The sequence below is a fragment of the Rutilus rutilus genome (assembly GCF_951802725.1).
Source record: "Rutilus rutilus genome assembly, chromosome: 7".
Classification (NCBI taxonomy): Eukaryota; Metazoa; Chordata; class Actinopteri; order Cypriniformes; family Leuciscidae; genus Rutilus; species Rutilus rutilus.
This window is the reverse complement of record NC_140221.1, coordinates 42,793,640-42,816,864: the sequence shown is the minus strand read 5'-3', so window position 1 is coordinate 42,816,864 and position 23,225 is coordinate 42,793,640. Positions and strand designations below refer to the sequence as shown.

Here is a 23,225-nt window from a genome sequence, read left to right as displayed (position 1 = left end):
TAGAAAATGTAAAACATTTTATTGTTGACAGGAAATGGTACAAATACTTATTTACAAGAGCAGAACAGTGTTGGACGATTAGGAATAATTGGTCACAGGAAAAAACGTTTAAAAGGCCACCAGGAAATAAAAGTGTGTCAAAGTCAAGGCCCAGGTTTCCTCTTGGAGGACGGTTCACCCTCTCCCTCTTTTGCCTTGCGTTTCTGTGATGAAAATGTCAAAAAAATAAAAATAAAAATAAAAATCACATTCAGTTTCTAATAACAAATGTAGCATTACAATGTGTTTTGATTTGAACATCAGCTCTGTAAGAATAAAACAATACAAGTTTCCCTAAAATTTTACCTTGCAACATAAAGTCCCACTTCAGTCAATCATTTTATCCCTTAAAACTCATCTTTGATAATCACAGTAACATTCTTCATGCCTTAAAATATCAAGAATGTAACTCTACACCCTTCCTTCATTTAGTATACATGGATACATTAATATGCAAATTAGTTCCCGCCTCCACTCAATCACAGCAGCTTGAATTTCCTGATCCACTCTGTCAACTTTACTGTAGTAAACTCTGCACAATGGCAAGTGGAATATTGGTTTAATTTAGCCAAATGTTTGAACCAGAAACTGATTCAGAAGAAGAGGAAGAGCGAATTATACCGGCAGGCTCGTTCTAGGGGGTGCTAGAGGATGCGAAGCACCCTCAAACAAAAGAAAGAGCACCCTGAGTTGATACTGTAATAATATTTCGCAAAACAGATTAGGTAAAAGCTCCAGTGTGTATTTGTGTTTGTGCTCTGGAAAACGTCAAATGTTTCTATATATAATGTGTTTTTGCTGTAGTGAGCAATGTAGAAAAAAAACAGTCGTATTTGTTGATCTCCTGAATCTGCTGACCAATCAGAGGTGTTCAACTTAGTCAGAATCCATTCATCAGTCAAAACGTCTTGAGTTTTTGTTCAGCGTTGAGTTCTGTATGCTCGCGAATCCTCTCATTAATGAAGTGTAGACACAATGTAAATAAAAGATCCATTGTGCAGTGTAGACAACTTATTGATTAAAACAGAACTTTTTCAGATCGCAAACTGAGATAAGTGACAGTTTTCTAGTGATTATAAAAGAGAGCTGTCTTTGCTTTCTAGGCTATATGTAATCCATTCAGAATTTGAATGAAAGTCGACACAAAACTGTAATTAATATGATTAGCCTTTTGCTTGACTACGTTATCAAAACAGCTAATAATGTGATGCTAATGCTACACAAACCAAAAAATGAAAATGAAAAAAATATCTGTGGGGTATTTTGAGCTATTTGGTCACAATCAGCTACAAAACTGAAAAGTATCTCATGCAAATGATTTTGTATCATTTTAACAGCGGAAACAACTTAAAATGAAAAGTAATTTATGGTCATACAGATAAGAGTAAGACATTCGAAACTGTAAAGGGTCAAGGGTGAGTACACTCTTGTACTTGTACACAACATAGTGCTTTTGTAAAATAAAGAAAGCAAACAGGATGCTGCTTTCTGCCGTCCCGGTTTCCTTTCTGTGAAGTTAGTGGAGCGCATCACAAAAATGAATCGAAACTCAGCGTATAGGCTACTAGCAGGCTCTTGCGTGCCATCTGAAACTCCGTGCACGCCCCCTTTTGGATTGGAGTGTGGATCGCCTGTGACTGACTGTATGCACCGTAAAGTGATGGTTCGGGACGAATAGATACATGTACCGTTACACCGCTAGTGTTGACTGACTTGCGCATGGTTTGTCTTATTAAAGGGGTGGTTGATTATGATTTCACTTTTTTTACTTTAGTTAGTGTGTAATGTTGCTGTTTGAGCATTAACAACATCTGCAAAGTCACGACGCTCAAAGTTCAAACCAAAGGGAGATATTTTCTTTTAAAGGGGTGGTATAATGCCCTTTAACAAGATGTAAAATAAGTCTCTGATGTCCCCAGAGTGTGTATGTGAAGTTTTAGCTCAAAATACCCCACAGATATTTTTATATAGCATGTTAAAATTGAACATTTTTGACGGTGAGCAAAAACGCACCGTTTTGTGTCTGTTCCTTTAAATGCAAATGAGCTGCTGCTACCAGAACAGAGGGCGGAGCTTCAACAGCTTGTACTCACACAGACATGCACTGAAAATTCCAAAAACTTTTAGCCTTTTATGTTCAAACCGGAGTTGACTAGAAGATAACTACTACACATAACTACACATAACTACACATAAGCTACATAAATTCATCAACTAACCATTCAGAAATGTTGTCTACATGTTGTCACTTCTTCTTGAGTCTCTCCATCTTTGTCTGACTCCGGTTTGAACATAAAAGGCAAAAAGTTTTTGAAATTTTCAGGACACAAGCTGTTGTAGCTCCGCCCCCTGTGCTGGGAGCATCAGCTCATTTGCATTTAAAGGGACAGACACAAAAACTGTGTTTTTGCTCACCTTCAAAAAGTGACAATTTTAACATGCTATATAAAAATATCTGTGAGGTATTTTGAGCTAAAACTTCACATACACACTCTGGGGACAACAGAGACTTATTTTACATTATACAGGGCATTATACCACCCCTTTAAAAACAACACATAGCCATATAAACATGAAAATGAATGATTTTGAATAAATGATTTTGGTGTTGTACCTTGGATGTTTCACGGCGCGTCTGTCGGTTTTCAGGGTTCCTCGGCTGGTTTTCAGGGTTCACTGGACGGTTTTCAGGGTTCACTGGACGGTTTTCAGGGTTCACTGGACGGTTTTCAGGGTTCATCAGTTGGTTTTCAGGGTTCATCAGTTGGTTTGCAGTGTTTCTCATCTCGTCATCCTGTTACACAGACATTAGAATAATCTTTTTTTATTGCGAAACACTTTATTGTATTTAAATCAACCACATTTTAAATATTTAAAGGTTGACAACTTTCAATACTAGTCAAATAAAGATTTTCACTCAGAAATAGCTAGGAAATTTCACAAATAATTACAAAGAAACTGCAAGTAACACATGGAGCTTTGAAGTAGAGAGGCTGAATTAGTATTTTCTTCTAAAACATAGTTTGTTTTATTTACAACCTCGAAAAATCTTTTTTTGTTTTACAGTAGTTGGTGAATTTTTCAGCACATACGTTCAACCACGGATGTTCCAGTGCATCTTCAACACTCAGACGCTTTTGAGGATCCACAACCAGCAGCTTCTTGATCAAATCTTTGGCTGAAAATTAATATATAACTTATACTGTATGCTGTTAAGTACAAATATTTCTGACAATATGAACTGATAATATACACACTATTTAACTATAACTATCCAGTTGTTAGTAGAGAGCAAAGACATTACCTTCGTTTGAAACCTTCTTCCACTGAGATGGGATGAAGCGATAAAGGCCGTTAATGATCTGCTCACGCACAGACATGGTGGAGCACTCGGTGTTAAAGGGAGGATAACCACCCAAACTACGACAATAGAGATACACACAGCTTTAGAAATAAATATATTCATACAAGTTTAGATTATGGGCACAACATATACATATCATATTTCAGGGTTTCTAAATGTATTGACCAATGAATTGACTTTCCCAATCATTCATGAATATTGTACAAGTATTTATTGAGAATTCTGTAGATTTCTATTTGCATGCAAGTTACCATCATTTAAATAAAAGGATTTTAAACAATAATTTCATCATTTACTTTCTTCCATATGAAAGTATAACAAAAGTGGTTGATTTGAATTATATCATTACTTTTTGAAAAAGTAAAAAAATTATTTAAAAAAATAGTCCATACTACTAGTGTAGTATATTGCAAGGGATCTGAAGCTATACAAATGTTTTTGTTGGGTCATTTTACTCACTGGAAAATCTTTACACATTCAAGAAAGAATCATTATTTTTTCAATTAATAATTTGATTCAATTACAACAGCTGGTCTGAATGATTTGTCCACAAATCAGACTGATCTGGTTCTCTAATTCGATTTACTGAATCATTGATCCAGTTACAGGAATTATTATTTCAATGGAGATTAGGGCTGATAGATATGGGCAAAAATATTATCAAAATATTTTTTTTCCATATCATACGATATTGATATTCATCACGATATTCATTTACCATTAATGGAGAAGGAAATTATTTCCACATATTTTTTAGACCTGTAGAATGAATGTAAACATGTAAATTTGTTTGTTCATAATTAAACTCCACAGAGTAGCTACCTTTAAATTTAGGGCCCAATGAAATCCATTTTATTTTTCCCCAAATTCTGTTTTCTTCATTTAAAAAAAAAAAAAAAGTTGTTTAAGAACTTTTAAACTAATGCTGGATCCAACTGATTCATATTTAATCTCCACTAACCAGATGAACAGTAGGACACCCAGGCTCCAATAATCTACTGCTTTTGTATATCCTACAGTCGCAGCATGTGTGAACACCTCCGGGGCGAGATATGTGGGCGTCCCACAGAGCGTCTTCATCAGGGAGGATTCCTCCAAAATCTTGGACTGATTAAAATCCGTAATCTGCAAAGCATTGAGAATTTGCATGTGTTGAGAAAGCCGGTTATTTCTGGTTCAGGAGTATTTCTGGGCATCCTGTTTTAACTAGAAAGACAAAAGGCTTGGCTGGATCTCTGAACATTGGAAGTGCCACAGTTAAAGGAGAAGCCATGTCAGGAACTGGTAAACACACCTTAATCAAACAGATGTCGTCATGTGAGGCCAGCAGCACATTTTCAGGTTTGAGATCTCGATGAATGATCCCGTTATTGTGGAGATACTGGGAGAATGAAATGGAACATTTGTTATTTGTTATTTTTTATAAATTCTTCTTTCCATTTCACCTCTGCTCCAGCTTGTTTCCTAGTGTAGCTTACTAATAAACCTGGCATTGAACACTATGAATATTGTTGGCTCTGTGACTAATTGCTTGTGTTTTTCTACTGTAAGTTGGGCTGGATAAAAGTGTCTGCTAAACGCATAAATGTTACGTAATGAGATGTAAAACATTTTAAAAAGCCACATAGCCTTTTAAACAATAATGATTGTGAGACAAAAAACTAAACTGAATCCACAGTGAAATGTACCGAACAAACAAATAATGCTCTACTGAGACACCGCATTCGGATCCTTTGGAAGGTAATGTTATTTTTAGTCCAGTGATCCTGTATCTTTCCGCTCCTTCTCATCTCACTAACGTGTCAGTGGGCGGGGCCAAAGATGTGATGTAGAAGTGGGCGTTGATCTGATTTTGCATTTTCATCGAACTATTCATAATGTGAAAAAAATACAAAGAGTTCTGAAACTTACAGCATGTTTTTATAGTACAATGATCTCTTACATGTGTCAAAGATCAAGGAAAAGTTTATTTCTCAATTGACTCATTTTCCTTAAAAAAATCTTACCGACCCAAAACTTTTGAACGGTAGTGTAGCTACCATTTAAACATTTGATACTACAAAGATATCTTTATACATTCGACATGTGTCATCTATGGATATGTAGTGCAGGTTCATGCTTTGTTAATTAAAAAAAACACTTTTAGAGATTGATGCTGTTTGAAGCATCTCCCATAAAGACGTACCTCCACAGCCCTGAGCATCTGATAAAAATAGAGTTTAGCGATATCTTCCTCCAGTTGTTTCTTGGCCTTGATCCTGCCAAACAGCTCTCCTCCTTCAATACTATACACAGCACAGAGATACTGAAAATTATTCATCAAAAAGAATGATTTTTTTTTTGCTGTCATGCTTGATCACAATTTGAGTGATGAATTTATATAGGGTTATACTGCAACTATAAAAAGTACAGAGATATGTGATGTTTAAGAATAGACCATCTCTTAATAAATCATGTACTCATGTAAAGAGAAAACAAATAACGATTATTGAGCAAAATGATTAGCCTTAAGGTTTTTCTAAATAATAAAAAAAAAAGGTAATTGCGATTCAATTCTTTTTTATAAGAATATCTCACAATTCTGACTTTTTTCTCTCAGAATTGTTTATATCACAATTTGGATTTATAACTCGCAATTGTGTTTATATCTCAAAATTCGGAGAAAAAAAATCTGTATAGCGAGATATAAACCTGCAATTTCTCACAATTCCGAGTTTATATCTCACAATTCTGAGGAAAAAAAGTCTGAATTGTGAGTTATAAACTCGCAATTGCAATAATAAAAAGTCAGAATTGTGATATTAAACTCGGAATTGTGAGAAATTGCACGTTTATATTTCACAATTCAGATTTTTCAGATCAGAATTGTGAGATATAAACTCAAAATTACAAGAAAAAAATCAGAATTGTGAGATATAAACTCAGAATTGCAAGAGAAAAAGTCGGAATTGTGAGATATAAAATCGGAATTGTGAGAAAACGTCAAAATTGTGAGATACAAACAAAATGGAAAATGAGAGATGCGAGATAAAAAGTCACAATTACTTTTTTACATTTTTTCTTGTGGCAGAAACAAGCTTCCATAAACGGGTAATAATATGCAGTGCTTTGAAAAAGTATTACCCTCTCTAGTAATTCACGACAAACTACTTTTAAAAGTATCTATGAATAAAATACAGGTCGAAATTCTTTGACCTCAAGTAAATCCTACCATTCATGTTCCCAATTCTTCCATAATAAAACACAACAAGGACTTACTACTCCAGAACAATGTAGTAGGAATCTTCTGTCTGATAGAAATCTTCAGTCTTGATCAGGCACGGCTGCAAGGGGGCAGAAAACAGAGATGTGTACAATAGCTCTGGAACATTTAAAAGCCTCATTCATCATGACTTACATGATCAATTTTCTTTAAAATTTCAATTTCCCGTTCGGCATTCCGTGTGGCTGTCTGTGAAATGCAAACAGAACATTTGATCGATCAGGTATGGGCAAACCTAAACGTGTACAACCAAAAATATTACACCATCTTTTTAATCATGGATACACATCACCAAAGAGTTGAAATAGGATTCTCAAAATACCAAAATGTTATAAATTATTAACCAAAATCATATAGATTCCATAATCTTTAATATTACAGCAAAAACTAATTATTAACTTCAAATTAAAAACTATTTTACGTGTACAGCTGTTACCCGCTTGCATTTACTCACAGTCATATACAAGTTTGGTGTCAGTAAATGTTTTTTTATTTTTTATTAATACTTAATAAATTGATCAAAAGTGAACGAGTAAAGCCAATTAGAAAAAATCTATTTCAAATAAATGCTGTACTTTTAAACTTTATGTTCATCAAATAATCCTGAAAAATAAAAAATATATCACAGTTTACACAAAAATATTAAGCACAAACGTTTTCAACCTTGATAATGATAAGAAATGTTTCCTGAGCAGCAAATCAGCATATTAGAATGATTTCCGAAGGATACATAGAAAACTGCAATTTAAAACTGTAATAATATTTTACAATATTCACTGCATTTTTGATCAAATAAATTCAGGCTTGCTAAGTAAAAAAAAAAAAAAAGAAAAAGAAAAAAGAAACTTAAGGCATTCAATTTATTACTGAATTGCTTTGAAACAATGTGAATCGTAAAAAGCGCTGTACAAATAATGTTCATATGCCAACACAGTAAAGTGAATACAGCCGTTTCTTACCCCTATTGATGGAAAGTCATTTTTGTTTATAGTTTTCAGCGCAACTTTTTTACAGGTTTCCTTCTCAATGGCGAGCTTCACTTCACCACAGACGCCTCTGTCAGAAAACACAAATCGACTACGTTTAGATTGATATTCTAAACCTGATATTGGCCACATTAAAAAAATGATGTGAACAGCCAAACAAAACAAATCAGATCTGAGCAATAAATCAGAACTTAACTCTAAGGCTTGCAGAGGTTAAAGGGGTGATGAACTGAGAAATCAAAATTTACTTGAGCTTTTGACATATAAGAGATCATCATACTATAATAATATCCTGTAAGTTTCAGAACTGAAAACTACCTTGTTAGTCCAATAAAAGCTTTTATAGACATCATGGCTCAGCAAACGACTCGTTTTTCAAAGTGGGGAACTATGACGTCAAAGAGGATAAAACACCGCCTCCACAAAAGAAGATCAACGCCTACTTCAACACGGCCTGTTTAGCCCCGCCCACTGATTCGCCCAAACATGCTAAATAACATAGGACGACATGATGACTGCTTACCGGATCGAGCTACTTCCAAGCAATAAACCAATAAACATGCTGTTTACTAAATATTGTGCAGTGCCTGGTTGTGGAAGAAGACAGTCTGCATAAGCTTCCTTCGGATTCCAGCATGGTTAAACTTTATTAAATCAGTCAATCACAATTTCCCGACACGGATCTGCCAGCAACATGTAAGTAACCATGTGTACTCTAATGCCTGATCTGCGATCAGTGGTTTCTGTGTAATTATTGAAGTTCAGATTCTCTTAAAATCGTTCAATACTGTTTATGCATCAGTGACTAAATGATCAACTTCACGTAATTTCTCGTAGTATTATGAAAATAATCCTTTTTAAACTGTTATTAAATTAGATTAAATCAGAAAGCGATCAAAGAACGATCCCTTTCCATTCGCCCAAGCTGTCAATCAAACAGCACAGCGCGAGCCGCGAGAGCTTATCTGGACACTTACCAAACGAAATAATGACACTGTTACACTACACAACGAAGCTCTTACTGTGTATTCACATCGTGTTTGCATTGTGATTTGGTGTAAGCATTTGTGAGAGTGCAAAAATTGCGTTGCAATGATAAGATCTTTATTCACGCGATCAACAGACTGTCTGTCATCTGCTCAGTCAGTGCTCATCATGCTGCAACCTTTCATGTGATGGAATAGATTTAAATATAATGCTTTAAACGATACTTTTCACGATTTGTTAATCTCGATAGCTGTAATAGTAAAAACGTAGTAACAGTTTTCGAGAGAGTTCATGTAATACTAGCTATTTCATATGCAAGCATGTCAGCCAATCACAGCAGTGGGCGATTGCACTGCAGTCTCACAGCAGACACGCCCCTTAAAACGGAGCGTTCAAATCTGAGCCTGAAATCAGGCTTGGAAAAATGGCTTTTATTTATAAATTATGACAATTTTTGATGTAAAAATCATACTAACATTATAAGGGCACCCCAGGAAACATTATAAAATAATAAAACAATCCAGTTCATGACCCCTTTAAGTACAACAAACTGCAAAAAAACAAAAACAAAAATGTATGCAATAATCGAATAAAACAGTATTGTGCAGGAAGCTGCGGTTTATTCCTATCCTGGTATTCATCACAAAGTCTGCTAAGAACATAAATGCAATATAATGAAGCTACGATATATAACTCTACAGCAATAAAACTTCACTTTCATCAGAAAAATCAGTACATGATATTTCAAAGGTTTCTGAAAATAAAGTTCACTTACGTTCCAATCTTTCGTGCGATATGGTATTTTCTGCTGAACTCTAAAGGAAGGTTTGGTTGATCGCCCCCCATCTTATCTATGAACATAAAAACTGTGGAAAGAAAAAAAAAACAATCAATCAGAGTTCAGAGTCATATCTATAAATTTTTTTAGACCTTGAAAGTCACTATATGCTTTCATTTTGTACAAAAAAATATCAGAATTATCTCATAGAGACATCTCATTATCTCTCAGGAGTTTTCATTAACTCGTGAGAAAATGTCACCAAAATGACGGACCTTGATGTTTTTGTTCTGCAAGGGCAATAACGGAGTTATTGATAAGAATTCGTTGCTTCCCTTGTCCTAATTTCTCATCGTCCACCCACGTGCCGTTACCGCTGAGGTCCTCGAGGTACACCAGATCCTCATCCTGAAACAGCAGAAAAGTAATAGTTATGAGAAATACACTATTCACAGTCAGCCATGTCAGCCATGATTCATTTGTTCAGCAAGTGAAACTGTCCCATAACAGGGAGTTTACAGAGATAAAGTAAGTAATATCTGGCTCAATTGGTTGGCAGTGCTGGGTAGATTACTTACAAATTATAGTCCATTACCGAATACAATTTACATAATGAAACCTGTAGTTAATAGTTAAGATAATCTATTGCATACATTTTTTTTTTATCTCTTATGTTTGATTTGATGCATATGTTTTTATTGAATGTGACGTCACTGTTTATACAATTTTTATGTTATTCAATTTTTTCATTCCTGAAAAGTGCTATATAAATAAAGTTTATTATTATTACACATTTTAGGTAATATAATTGGACTACTTTTTGATTACTTTTAGATTACTTTAGACCTAGCTTGTTCATTACATTTGAATAGGATAATCTTGGGTTACACTTTATTTTAAGGTGTCATTGTTACAGTGTAATTATATATTTAAGTACTGAGTAATAATAATTAACTACATGTACTTAGGGCTAGGGTAGGGTTAGGATTTGGTTGAGGGTTAGTTGCATGTAATTATGCATCATTTACTGTTATTACTATGGTAAGTACATGTAACATATGTAACAAGGACACTGTAAAATAAAGTGTTACCGGTTTTGGTTTAGGGTTAATTGCATGTAATTATGCATAATTTACTCTTATTACTATGGTAAGTACATGTAACATGTAACAAGGACATTGTAAAATAAAGTGTTACCTAATCTTGTACCATACTGATATAAAAATACAAAAAAATCATGTTGAAAATTTGTTAACTCCATGGAGTGCATTAAATATTACATTATATCAGGGTTTTGGTGAAACGATTTAGTAAGTTGATGAAAAGGTAATAAGTAATAATTAAAACACTAATGTAAAATTAAAAATAAATCAAAATAAAACAAAAAGCGCCCTCAGTTTTCTGTGTAATTATACCCTTTACAAACATATACAAGCAATATACTGTTTTAGAAAGGAACATTTAAAAGATAAAAACAAGGAATCATGGATAATTTTGTGAATATTAAGTAATCATGTTATCAATAAAAATGTTACTTGTCTGATTATGATCATATTAAAACATAATATAATCCAATTACAAGTGTATAATCTTTGGAATCTGATTATGTAATCCAGATTACATGTAATCAGTTACAACCCAGCACTGTTGTCGTCTGTTTTTTTAAACACTAATAAAAAAAATAAAAAAAAGGATTAATTTAAGAATATTGGCTAAAAACAAGTTTAATGAATAGCTTCTCAATGTTGGTCTTACCTTAAAAATCCTAAAGTGTTTCTTGCTGTATGTGTTGTAATGTGTTGATTTTTTTAAAATGGAGTTGAAGAAAGTATAATCACATATTTTATCCCTTCCAAAGATATACTGGTTTTCTGTGCAATCTGGAAAATATAAAAAAGAAGCCATATTCAGGGTTATTGTTAACTAAAATGGTTAAAACCCCTTTTTGTTAAAGCAGTCCGTAACTTTATTTTGTGTTCAAAATTTACACAATTTATACAATGAGCAAGTACATCATGAATGCATTTCCAAACCGTGTTTTTGTCTTATCCGGAATCAATACGGTACACCTATAATAAGTGTCTCTAGACTCTTTTAGACTGGTTAGGTCGGCACCGCTGCAGAGGAGCCCAGTACCTGCGCGAGTCATATACAGTACTGTGCAAAAGTCTTAGGCATGTTACTATTTTATAACTTTACTTTTAATAACTTTCTCCTTACCTTAGCACGATTCACAACGGTAAGCTTGTATGTTTCTAATTTGATTGGTCGGGTCAGTTTTCGTGGGAAATACAAGTTTGCATTCATTTGAATGAATGATAGCGTAATCATATACCTGTAGCGCAGCTAAACGGATGCTACGTTAATTCCATTAAATATTTTGAAATAATATGTCATATTTGAAATATTTATGTGAGAAAAAAAGTCAGAATTGCGAGATAAAAAGTCGCAATTACCTTTTTTAGCTTTTGGGCGGAAACAAGCTTCCATAGTTATTAATACCACTTCTGTTCTTCTCAAAAACACTTGTGACACTAAATAAAATACTACTCGCTCTATAGCGCTCACATTATTCAGTTTCTTCAAGCGAGGAAGACAATACACTTAACTGAGCACATTGAATCCATGCACCAGGGGAATGATCCGGCCCCACACCTGAGGCTGGGCTTCTTCCTGGTCTTCAGGAATAGATTGGAGTTCTTGTACAGGTAATGTATCCACAGAACTTAGAGTTCCTGATCCTGAGGAAGAGCCCTGGCTTGACGATGTTGGGCCAGATGAGGAGCTGGATCCAGGTTGGGATTGTGTTTGGGACTGGGACTGGGACTGGCTCTGGGATTGTGATTGACCACTGGGTCCAGGTTCGTCAGACATTATGTTTTTAACTCTGGAAGAACAGACAGCAAAATGAACAATTTCAACAACAGTCTAAAACTCATATGTAGAGTATGATTAAAGCCCAAAACTTGTTGGGCTTTAAAATTCACGTAATTCTGCACAAAAATAATTGCTTACATGATAAGCGTTTCAAACTGTATATGCATGTTACATTTTTGTCATCAACATGTTGCATGTGATTTTTAGTTGTTTGTGAATTGAATGACATGAGCACAAACAATTTCTGACAATTTTAATATTTTTAAGAAATTGACATTTTTTCAGGCCTAGAATTGTTTTTAAAACGTGCTGAACTGTACACAGTAAATACTAAATTACTACTATACTAGTGTGCGATTTTGAACATATCCAATTCATTTTGCAGTGCTTCAATGGCTTGAGAAGGTTTGTTGTAGCAAATTTTGTTTTATATTCTAGTTGTAACAGATCATACAAAGAGCATCAGACAAAGACACTTTTTACGTACACTAATCCCATTTACTAGTGTACTTTTAAGGTGTTCAATGCATCATACCACACTTTTCAATTTCACGTTTGCAACTAATGACCCTTCCACAAAACCTTAATGTGAAAGTGCATACATTTTACAAGCAACAATTTCACCGATAACTTAGAAATTGGCTCCAAATTAAATTCCAATTCATTTCTCTGCAAATAATGTCTCTAATACGTTGCCTTTAAAGTATAACAATCATTTCTCCTTTAATGCAGGAGAGTACCTGGAATTTTATCCAGGGTGAAATGATTGTCACATTATTGAAAGATGTGCATTAATAATGTGCTTTGAAGGAAATGAACAGCTTTAACATCATGTGACCTTCAAGAGTTCAATTTCTGAAAGACTTTAGGTCGGACTAATTTCATGCACCACCGACTCTAATGCAATCAAATTAAACTTGGTAAGGAAACAGATTGATGAGCCACGGAAAATAAACAATACTTATGTATTTACTGCGGATAAAGCCACTTTAGTTATTTTTGCTGGTTCAAATGTGCATTACTTTATGACAGCACGCGGATACAGTGCAAATAATAAGAGCTGCACTGTAAAGCACTTACGGAGGCACGAGGGATAGAGGAAACTGCTTCTTTTCAGAAGAAATATTCATTAATAGAGCATCCACGTGTCCGTCAGATCATCTAATTTTGTTTTTTAATTTCTTATCGTAATGCATACCTTAATCAAGTCCTCTTTTTAAAAGTATCAAAGTTGCAGAAGTGGGTTATGCAGGCCTCGTGAGCTGCTCATCAAATCTGCCGGGAAAAGCCGCTCACTTCCATCCATGAACTTCCCATAACATCATTCAGCCAATCAGAAACGAGAGTAAAGGCTCATGGGAAATGCTGTTTATAAAACATTCCAGCATTCGATTAAAATAAAGTACACAACACATACAAGGGTAGTAGATTACATTTATTACAGAATAGATAACATTTAGAAATATAGATGAAAATATAACAAGAAAATAAACGCAACAGTGTCCATCGTAAAACAAATACGGTAAAAAGGGTTTACCACACCTTCTCAAAAAAAATTGTCAGTGCAAGTTATATACATTTGAATTTTACTTACTATATTTTAACGTGGAAGGGATTAATTATTATTTGAGTTAACACAGAGTTAATACCGAGTTTTATTTTAAAGCTTTTTTTTTTTTTTTTTTTTTTTTTTTTATCTTGTCATAAAATGACTCATCTCAGATACTGTCTCATCCTAGCAATTACAGTCATCTCTCACAGATAACTACAAAAAAAATCATATAATACAACAAAGTCACATAAATGAAGACGAAGCGTTTTAAAAGTACAAACTTTTATTTTGACAAATTATTGCTGTTCATGACAGGAAGTAACGTTAGCACAATCTTATGTATTCGCCCGTTTGCTCTCTGTGGTTTAACCATGATAACTCTATACAGGCTCCGATTTCTGTCAACATCTTTCGGATTTAATCACGCACACAAATGTATATCAGACGCACAACGTCTTAACATTGTCTTACAGTCGTGTTTTGCTCCAGTAAGAGCGACCGACTCTTACAGTAAAGACGTTAAACACTGGAATGCAGTTAAAGGACACTTGAATCTGAAATCATTCAGCACTGTTACACTCAACAGACTCTGTTGGAACTGCGGATCTTCAGCTGCATTATTTTTCTGTTCCTCCTGTAATGCGATCCAACCTGCTGATGACAAGACTAATTATTTTGACATTTTGAATATGTGAGTTCACTTGTGATTTAGTTTCTACAGATTTTTGTTATAGTAATGAATGCATCACTTATGGAGTCATTGTTGCTTATTCTGTCTTCTTGGCTCTGAACTTCTAAAAAGTTGCTTTCTTTATTTACTTTCATTCCTCAAAATCCATAACATTGTTGTCATATAATGTACTGCATATGATGTAGTAGTTGATAATTACACTGATTCAGAACTGTACAGATACAGATTTTGGTTTCAGAGCTTTAGACTAGATTTCAAATGTCATTGTATTTCAACTTCATTATAGTTCACATCCTGACATATATGTAACTGAACATATTTGTCTTTTCTCAGTGAACAAACATTTTCTTTGGACACCCACAAACTTCAGAAAAGATACTTGGAGCTGCAAAGATCTCTCCATCCTGACAACTTCGGCCAGAAATCATTGGTAATGGACTATATTCAGGGCTTGACATGGCGTGTAACACAGTCACTCCTACTAGACACTTTGGCGGGTTGAATTTTATATATAATATATACAGTTTTCAATTGTAGTCTTTTAAAAAGGCATCTGAAATAATAAACTAAGTGCAAAAGTGTTGTCAGAAATATAGATTTTTCGATATCAATACTGAAATATCTGAAACGCTTATTTTCCACCAAACAGATACATGATACCAGCTGGGCTTTCTTTCTCATCTTTCCGAGAGCGAGTTACACACAAACCTGCCTCCCCTCACTCACTCGTTTCATTTGCTCCGGATGAATATTGTCGGTGTTACAGGGCTCACTCCCAAAGTGCAGCACATAAAGCCGGCTCTCAGTACTAAAAGTTATTTTTTTCGTTTCTTATTGCGCTTAAACAGTCAAATACACACACAATAATGTCAAATGCGGGTCTTGGCAAGTATGCCAAGTAAACACAGTCCGTTATGTTTTAAGTGAATGTAAACAGTTGAGAAATAGAACGCATGTGCAACTGTATAATGGATCTGTGTGTCAGGTCTTAAAGTGACAGCAGCCTAATATACCTGCTGCCAAATTATGAGATAATATTAAAAATACTTATATGTCAGTTTTTTTCCATTGTATCGATGTCAAAATCATGGCCAGTGAAAATGCTGAGTGGCTTGTAACTTTGGAAAACCACCTATAGAAAAGATTTAATCTTTTAAGAGCAGTATTTCTTTTTATTGTTCTGTTTTTTTGTACTTTTTTTCCTATTGAATATTTCAAACAAAAAATATTTATTTATACGATTTATTTATACTATGTATTTATACACTGATGAGCCAAAACATTATGATCTCCTGCCTAATATTCTGTTGATTCCTCTGCGTGCTGCCAAAACAGAGGTCTGGACTCTACAAGACCTCTGAAGGTGTCCTGTGGTTTCTGGCACCAAGATGTTTGCAGCAGATCCTTCAAGTCCTGTAGGTTTTAAAGTGAAGCAGCCGTGGATCGAACTTGTTGGTCCAGCACATCCCACAGATGCTCAATTGGATTGAGATCTGGGGAAATTAGGGCAACACCTTGAACTCTTCCTCAAACCATTCCTGAACAATGTGTGCAGTGTGGCAGAGCGTGTTATCCTGATGAAAGAGCCCACTTCCATCAGGGAACACCATTGTCATGAAGGGTGTACCTGGTCTGCAACAATGTTTAGGTAGGTGGCCTGTGTCAAATTTCTATATTATGCATTGATGTTGTGATGCATCGTCCCGTTAAAATTATGTGTGACTTCTGCCACAGTAAACCTTCTGTTGGCTCAGACCAAACGGGCTAGTCTTCGTTGCACTCGTGCACCGATGACCCCTGGCCGCCCAACACCCTGTCGCCGGTTTGTGGTTTGTCCCTCTTGGAGCACTGTTGGTAAATTCTCACCACTGCTGACCAGGAGCAACACACAAGCCTTGCTGTTTCAGAGATACTCTGACCCAGTCGCCTTCACATAACAATTTGGCCCCTGTCAAAGTCGCTCAGATCTTTATTCCTGCATCTAACACGTTGTTTACGAGAACGGATTGTTTGCTCACCATGTAATCTACCCAGACCTTAATATGTGGCCTTATTAGGAGATGATCAACGTCACCTGTGACTGGTGTTATGTCCAGAGATGTATTATTATTATCATCATAATGTTTTGGCTCATCTATATGTGTGCACATGTGTGTATATATATATATATATATATATATACACACACACATATATATATATATATATATATATACACACACATATATATATATATATATACACACACATATATATATATATATACATATACATATATATATATATATATACATACACTCGTTCAAGTTTTTTCTTTCTTTCTTTCTTGAAAGAAATTAATACTTTTATTTAGGAAGACAAAAATTTAATTGATTAAAAGTGACAGTAAAAATTTAGGAAATGTTACAAAAGATTTCCATTTCAACTAGAAAAAAACTTTCTTTTTAACCCTGAAAACCATATCACAGTTTCCACAAAAATATTAAGCAGCAACTGTTTTCAACATTGATAATAATAAGAAATGTTTCTTGAGCATCAAATCAGCATATTAGGATAAACACACAGATATATCAGACATATAAATGAGTTGTTGTCAATGGTGATTCTCAATTTTTTTTAATTTAAATTAGCAGAAATTAATGATAACCACAATGATGAACATGTGAGATTCACCTTCTAACCCTTGTCTTTAGAAACTTTACTATCCCACTCTGTAACCAATGTCCAGGTCTATTTTTCTCAGATATAAGATAAGGCAGCAGACAGTTTTTTTAGTGATTGGTTCATGCTTTGCGTGTCCATTTGGGTCTCCTGACAGCAACAGCAAGCCGGATGTGGATTCTCCAGGCTTTGGCAACTCTTGACAGCTGAAAATGTTTCTCATCTGCAAGTCATTTCGTTTCTCACCTCGTATTTCACCTGACGAATCCCATCGCAGCTCAGACCCTCAGCATCTGCCCACACAGCGAGATCCTTCAGGGAAAAAAACCCACACAATTATCAGCATTGCTGGGGTTTCGCTTTTTGACAATTCTCCTCATTCCCAAGAGGAAATCCTTACCACAAACAAAAGAACATGTCATGATATCTTAAAATGAATGTGACGATAGCACATAATTATATAACGCTTGGAAAAGTTAGAAAACTTGGGCTGAGTATCACAATATGAGTATAAGTATTTTTTATTGTACCACACTTCCTTTGTTACTCCATAAAATCACAATATTCTTGATCACAAAATTTGCTTTATACTTTGGAGCTTTGTGTATTTGTGCCTTTAGGGGCTGTTGAAATTGTTTTTGTAGCTCGTAAGAAGAATGGAATACGTCAATTTTTGACAAATACGACATTTACAACATTTAATTTGGAATGACTTTGTGGTCTGATCCCATTTACAGAAAGAGCAGGAATATTCAGAAGAACAATCAGCACTGGTGAACAAAGCCTACAGAACGCTGCAGAAACCTCTGAGTCGGGCCGTCTACATGGTAATTATTTGTTTAGTAAATATTCGTTGTGTTTATGGCATCCGTAGGTCGTATACACTGGCCCAAAAATTTTTTGGACACATAAGCTACGCTTCAATTGAATCTAGTATGCACATTTTATAAGAAATACCCAAGCATACTTTTCAAATAAAGTATTTCACTTAAAGATTTGTTTTTAATTGATCAAACAGTGGATATACTGTTCAGTATGAATATATTGTGACACTTAAATATTTGTGAATCATTTATATATATATAATATATTATCTATATAATTTGATGTATAATCTATATCATTTTTTGCACAAAATGATAAGCAAAAGTGTGGTTGAGAGAAAAGCTCCTGCAGAGCAAATTATATTTCCTACTTGTATTTGATATATTAGAATCAAATACAATAATATTTAAAAAAAAATCACCCATAAGACTTTTATTCATCTTCGGAACACAAATGAATATATTTTTTAAGAAATCTGAGAGATTTCTGCCCCTCCATCGAGAGTCGATTCACCCAAAACTCTGACGGTTCATAAAGAGATCACAAAAGAAATCCATTTGAATCAAACCATTTAATCCAAGTCTTCTGAAAAGACATGATCACTTTATATGATGAACAGCACTCAAATATGGTAAACAGAAGCTAAAGCCTGCTTGCCCTATGTGTGAGAACCAATGAGGTTCATTCTCACGTGTCACTCAGTAGGGCTGTAAAATCAATGCTTAAATGAATGGCTGAAACCGTAGCTCACCACACATATACACCTGAAAGTGCGCATGCGCAGAAAGTGAAAACTACCTAGGGACGAGCACGTACTGTACGACGGCCTTACGTAAACATATCACCAGAATGATTGACAAGTAGGAGGACCAATAGTCTTGATGATCCACCCGGAAAAAGAAAATCCTCCACTATACCTTTAAGTGCTTTACATCTGTATCCGAAATCACACACTTCCCTACTGTATAGTAGGTGAAAAACAGTGTGTGACAAAAGTAGTATGTTCGAATTCACTGTACTCATTATTAAACAGCAGGCAAAAAGTACCCAGATGACCTACTTCTTCCATTGAGATTCTGAAGTATATGATACGTAAAGTGCATACGATGGACACTTTACTATCCCATGAGGCCACGGGAGAGGATATGTGAATGTACGGTGAATCACAGTAAAGTGACGTGACCGATGCTGGTAGGTCACATGATAATGACAGCATGACGGATGCAGTACATCCAGATTATATTCATTCTACGCACATTTTAGCGGTCGTGAAGTAATTACTTATTCAAAATAAGCACCTACTCAAGAGAGTATGCTATTTTAGATGCAGCCTATGTATGTTTGCTAATCAATGTTTAAATGTGTATCAAAGCCTAAAGTAAATCTGTTCATTACATAAAGCAATCATGTCTCTTCAGAAGACTTGGATTAAACCGCAATATGGATTCAATTTTAAGAATGCCATTCGAATTTTGGGTGAATAGAGTTTCAATGGAGGGATAGAAATCTCTCAGATTTCATTAAAAATACCTTAATTTGTGTTTCGAGATACATGAAAGTCTCACGGGTTTGGAACGACACGAGGGTGAGTGTCCCAACTAACCCACATACATTTTGTGACCACTTCGTATATAAACAGTTGCCATTTTCTATATTTTTACACTTTGACATGCACAGAAAAGTGAATTCAGTTTATCATGCTATCTGGAAAACCATGCGCCCTATGTATCTGGCAGTTTCTATGACTATTGAATCTTATATTGTGGTCTGTTATGACTTCTGCCAAGAGGCCGTAGTGCTGTTTGAGTAGCGCTCTACCCTCTGTAACCTGCATGTTCTGCTCCAGCTGGAGCTGCAAGGGGTTTTGCTGGAGGAGGGTACGGACGCCACCGCGGACCCCCAGTTTCTCCTGGAGGTCATGGAGATTAACGAGAGCCTCGCAGAGACGCGGAGCCAAGACGAGGTCCATGCTATCGGGCAGTCGGTGCGAGGTGTGTAGGCCAGAAAGAAAAGCTCCGGCCGGAAATGACTGTTGAAATGTTGCTCTGCGCCCACTCGTGTCACTCGCAGCTTGTTTATGTGACCGTTTGCTGCCCTAGATTCATTCCATCAGGAAGTTCAAGGTTCTGTGGTTTTATGTTTGTGATTTCACTGCTTAAACATTGTGGTTGTCGGACTTATTTGTGAAAGGATGGTAGCACTTCTGCTGTTTTTATACTGTGTTTTACTTCTTTTCACCAGAGAAACTGAAAGGCTTGATTGAACAGATGAATTCATCCCTAAACAAAGGTATTTTTCACTCTTTCTCTTCATGACCTCCCAGATTTGACACAAATTTGACAGAAATACAGTGCATGCGAGTGGAAAATAGCTGTTTTTGTGTTTGCCTCACGAGCCTCTTTTTCTCAGGGGATCTGCTGACCGCCAAAGGGCTTTTAGCCCAAATGAAGTACTTCACGAATATAGAGGAAAAGGTAAAAGACAGAATTACTGAGGTTTGCTGAGGGACACATCACATCTCAGTGAGAGATTTCACGCTTGTACTCTGAAGTTTTTATAGTAATATTTATTGTTATTAGTACAAATTGTTGGATTATTGTTGGTTACTGAATAAAGTACATTTATTTTAATCTTCTGTCAAAAGCTTTTTTGTGTTAGCGACAATAATAACCCTGGTCCGTAACACATATTTTAGTAGCCTACTTTGGGTAAATCCCAACCCTATGGCCCTGTTTACACCTGGTATTAAGATGCATTTTGGTCGATCGGATCACAAGTGGCCGATGCTGAATAAAGGCGTAAACGGGGTCTAAAACGCTTTGAGCTTGTCCACTTTCCACCACTTCCAGAGGTAGTCGAAAATGCATTCGTCCGGATTGCTTTCGTAGTGTTAAACGCTCACGTGGTCGAATGTGTTCGAACAGCCACAAAAGACCGTCTACTCTCCACCTACTGACCTAATGCGTAAACATTATGGGAAGAGCGCTAGCCAGACGGGATTTAAACTTTGTCGGCTGGAGACCCAAGTCTTTTTTTGCAGACGAAAAACATACCAAGCACAATGTTCTCTCACCGTTCCTGATTTCTAACACGCACTCACAACGTTCGGCATGATCTTGCAGCCATCAGAGATGGATTAAAACACCAGGCGTAAACGGGAATGTGTCTCCCTCGTCTACTTGTGATCCTATCAACCAAAACGCACCTTAATACCAGGTGTAAACAGGGCTTAAGTGTGTGTAATAGTGATGGCGATGCTTGCATTACTTGCAAACATTCTCTTAGAAATGTTCCATAAAGAAAGTGCAACTTTCCCCAGATAATACTTCTGCTTTCAGCGTCAAACTGCGATTGGCTGATGCCACTCTTATTTGGATCTGGTCTTTTGGGAGAAGCGAGGAAACAGGAAACCCACAAAATGATGAAACCACTACAGTTCTAAAACAAAACTGTGCAAGACAACAAGATTAATTAAGCTCAATCCCTGTTTGAATCTTTAATGCTACTTTCTAGACTTGCAATCTCTGCGGTGCGCTTTATGATAAATGCGTCTTATTTCTCTCTAATGTGGGCTGATTCATTAAATTGTAATCGGAGCTGGATTTGTGCTAGATGATGACATTAGTCTGGACACAGTCTGACATCAGTCTCTTATTAGATAGCGCTTCGACAGAATTTCTTTATTGCGCCAGTTTGTACAGTCGCTTATGATGTGGAATGAATTAAATTACATCCTAACACACTTATCGATCCAGGATTTATGAATGTGTGTGTTTATGTGAAAGGCAGCATCAGGGAGGGAGAATCAAGGTGTGATTTCTAGAACTGAAGATGCCTCTTTTGAGCTGCAGGGGGAAGCATGTCACCTCACTATCGAGAATGTAGGTAGGCAGAAAAACTCACAAAGGGTGTAAATTGTGTTTATGAAATGCTTGTTCTTAAGCATGCATATTTCTCTTGTGATGAAGAGTATCGCTTGAGTAGATTTGAAATTAGTGTATTCCAACACTTTGAATTAAATATGTATAGAATGCATGGTTTTTAGTTCCCTTAAGATTGAAAACTAGTTACAAATCTTCCATTTTGTGCTTTTTTCCCTTCACTGATCAATAATTGTACATTTCATTAGTTGTGTTCTCTAAGATACACACTGTCGCTCACACTTAGGGTTTTATGGTATGGACATGAATGATACCTCAAATCATGTGGCTTGTTGAGAAATACATTTCTGAGTTTCTCAGTGATTGTACTTCACAAACTTCACAAAATGGCTGAAAGAAATCCCACAGACTTAAACTTAAGAAGGGGCTGAACCCATTTTATTTAATTTTTTTACAGAAAAACACTGTAGAAATGCAGCATTACCGAAAACCTTACAGAAAAAATCCACCTTACACTGTAAATGGTTTAACATTGCATTATAGTATGTAGTTTTATGGAAAAATACTATCAAATGTATGGTTTTTGCAAGTAGCCTAAAAAACGAATGAATTACCATATAATTTACAGTTAAAAAAACGTAAAGGAACATTCCCAGAAGTCCTTATGTGACGCATCAGATATGTATGGAAGGCCATTTCCGCCACATAAGAAAAAAATACAAATATCATAATTATGAGATAAAAATGCTAAATTATAAAAAATAATAATAATGTAACAGAAAATGTAACACAAAACACCCTAAAGTGCATTACTTTACAAAAATAATAAGTAAATAAATCACGTTCTGGTAAATCATTATTATGACAAGATTAAAAAAGATAAAATTATGACATACTAAGTAGAAATTATGACTTTAAAAAAAATCTTAATTATGACTTAAATCCAAATTATGATATTAAAAAGACAAATTTATGACATACTAAATAGGATTTATGACTTAAAGTTTAAATTATGAGATAAAAAGTCAATGTCGATTTTGATTTTCTCTCATAATTTAAACTTTAAGTCATAAATCCTATTTAGTATATCATAAATTTGTCTTTTTAATATCATAATTTTGATTTAAGTCATAATTTTGATTTTTTTTAAGTCATAATTTCTACTTATGTCATCATTTTATCTTTTTTAATCTTGTCATAATAATGATTTACCAGAGCGTAATTTATTTACTTATTATTTTTGTAAAGTAATGCACTTTAGGGTGTTTTGTGTTACATTTTCTGTTACATTATTATTTATTTTTTTTTCTGTTAATTTAATG

General features: G+C 35.1%; 2 protein-coding genes across 3 annotated transcripts; one reads left to right on the top strand and one right to left on the bottom strand.

The window, feature by feature from the left end:
- Nucleotides 1-13,634, bottom strand: chek2 (checkpoint kinase 2). 2 transcript variants are annotated; one of them, XM_084414560.1, is made up of 15 exons: nt 13,492-13,634; nt 12,026-12,303; nt 11,172-11,296; nt 9,692-9,824; nt 9,414-9,504; nt 7,625-7,721; nt 6,801-6,854; nt 6,662-6,726; nt 5,589-5,688; nt 4,698-4,784; nt 4,365-4,528; nt 3,344-3,459; nt 3,132-3,217; nt 2,654-2,833; nt 1-203 (listed from the first exon to the last, which is right to left on the bottom strand). In XM_084414560.1, exons 2-15 carry the CDS (start codon nt 12,288-12,290, stop codon nt 144-146), a joined length of 1,623 nt encoding a protein of 540 aa, XP_084270686.1. In that variant the 5' UTR covers nt 12,291-12,303; nt 13,492-13,634; the 3' UTR covers nt 1-143. The 2 variants fall into 2 exon arrangements, with proteins under 2 accessions (XP_084270686.1, XP_084270685.1); XM_084414559.1 differs by having other exon boundaries at nt 13,374-13,622.
- A 521-nt stretch (nt 13,635-14,155) lies between these two features.
- Nucleotides 14,156-21,764, top strand: hscb (HscB mitochondrial iron-sulfur cluster cochaperone). Its single transcript, XM_084414566.1, has 6 exons — nt 14,156-14,536; nt 14,870-14,966; nt 17,935-18,024; nt 19,869-20,013; nt 20,264-20,311; nt 20,432-21,764. Exons 1-6 carry the CDS (start codon nt 14,217-14,219, stop codon nt 20,524-20,526), a joined length of 795 nt encoding a protein of 264 aa, XP_084270692.1. The 5' UTR covers nt 14,156-14,216; the 3' UTR covers nt 20,527-21,764.
- Nucleotides 21,765-23,225: the final 1,461 nt, after the last annotated feature.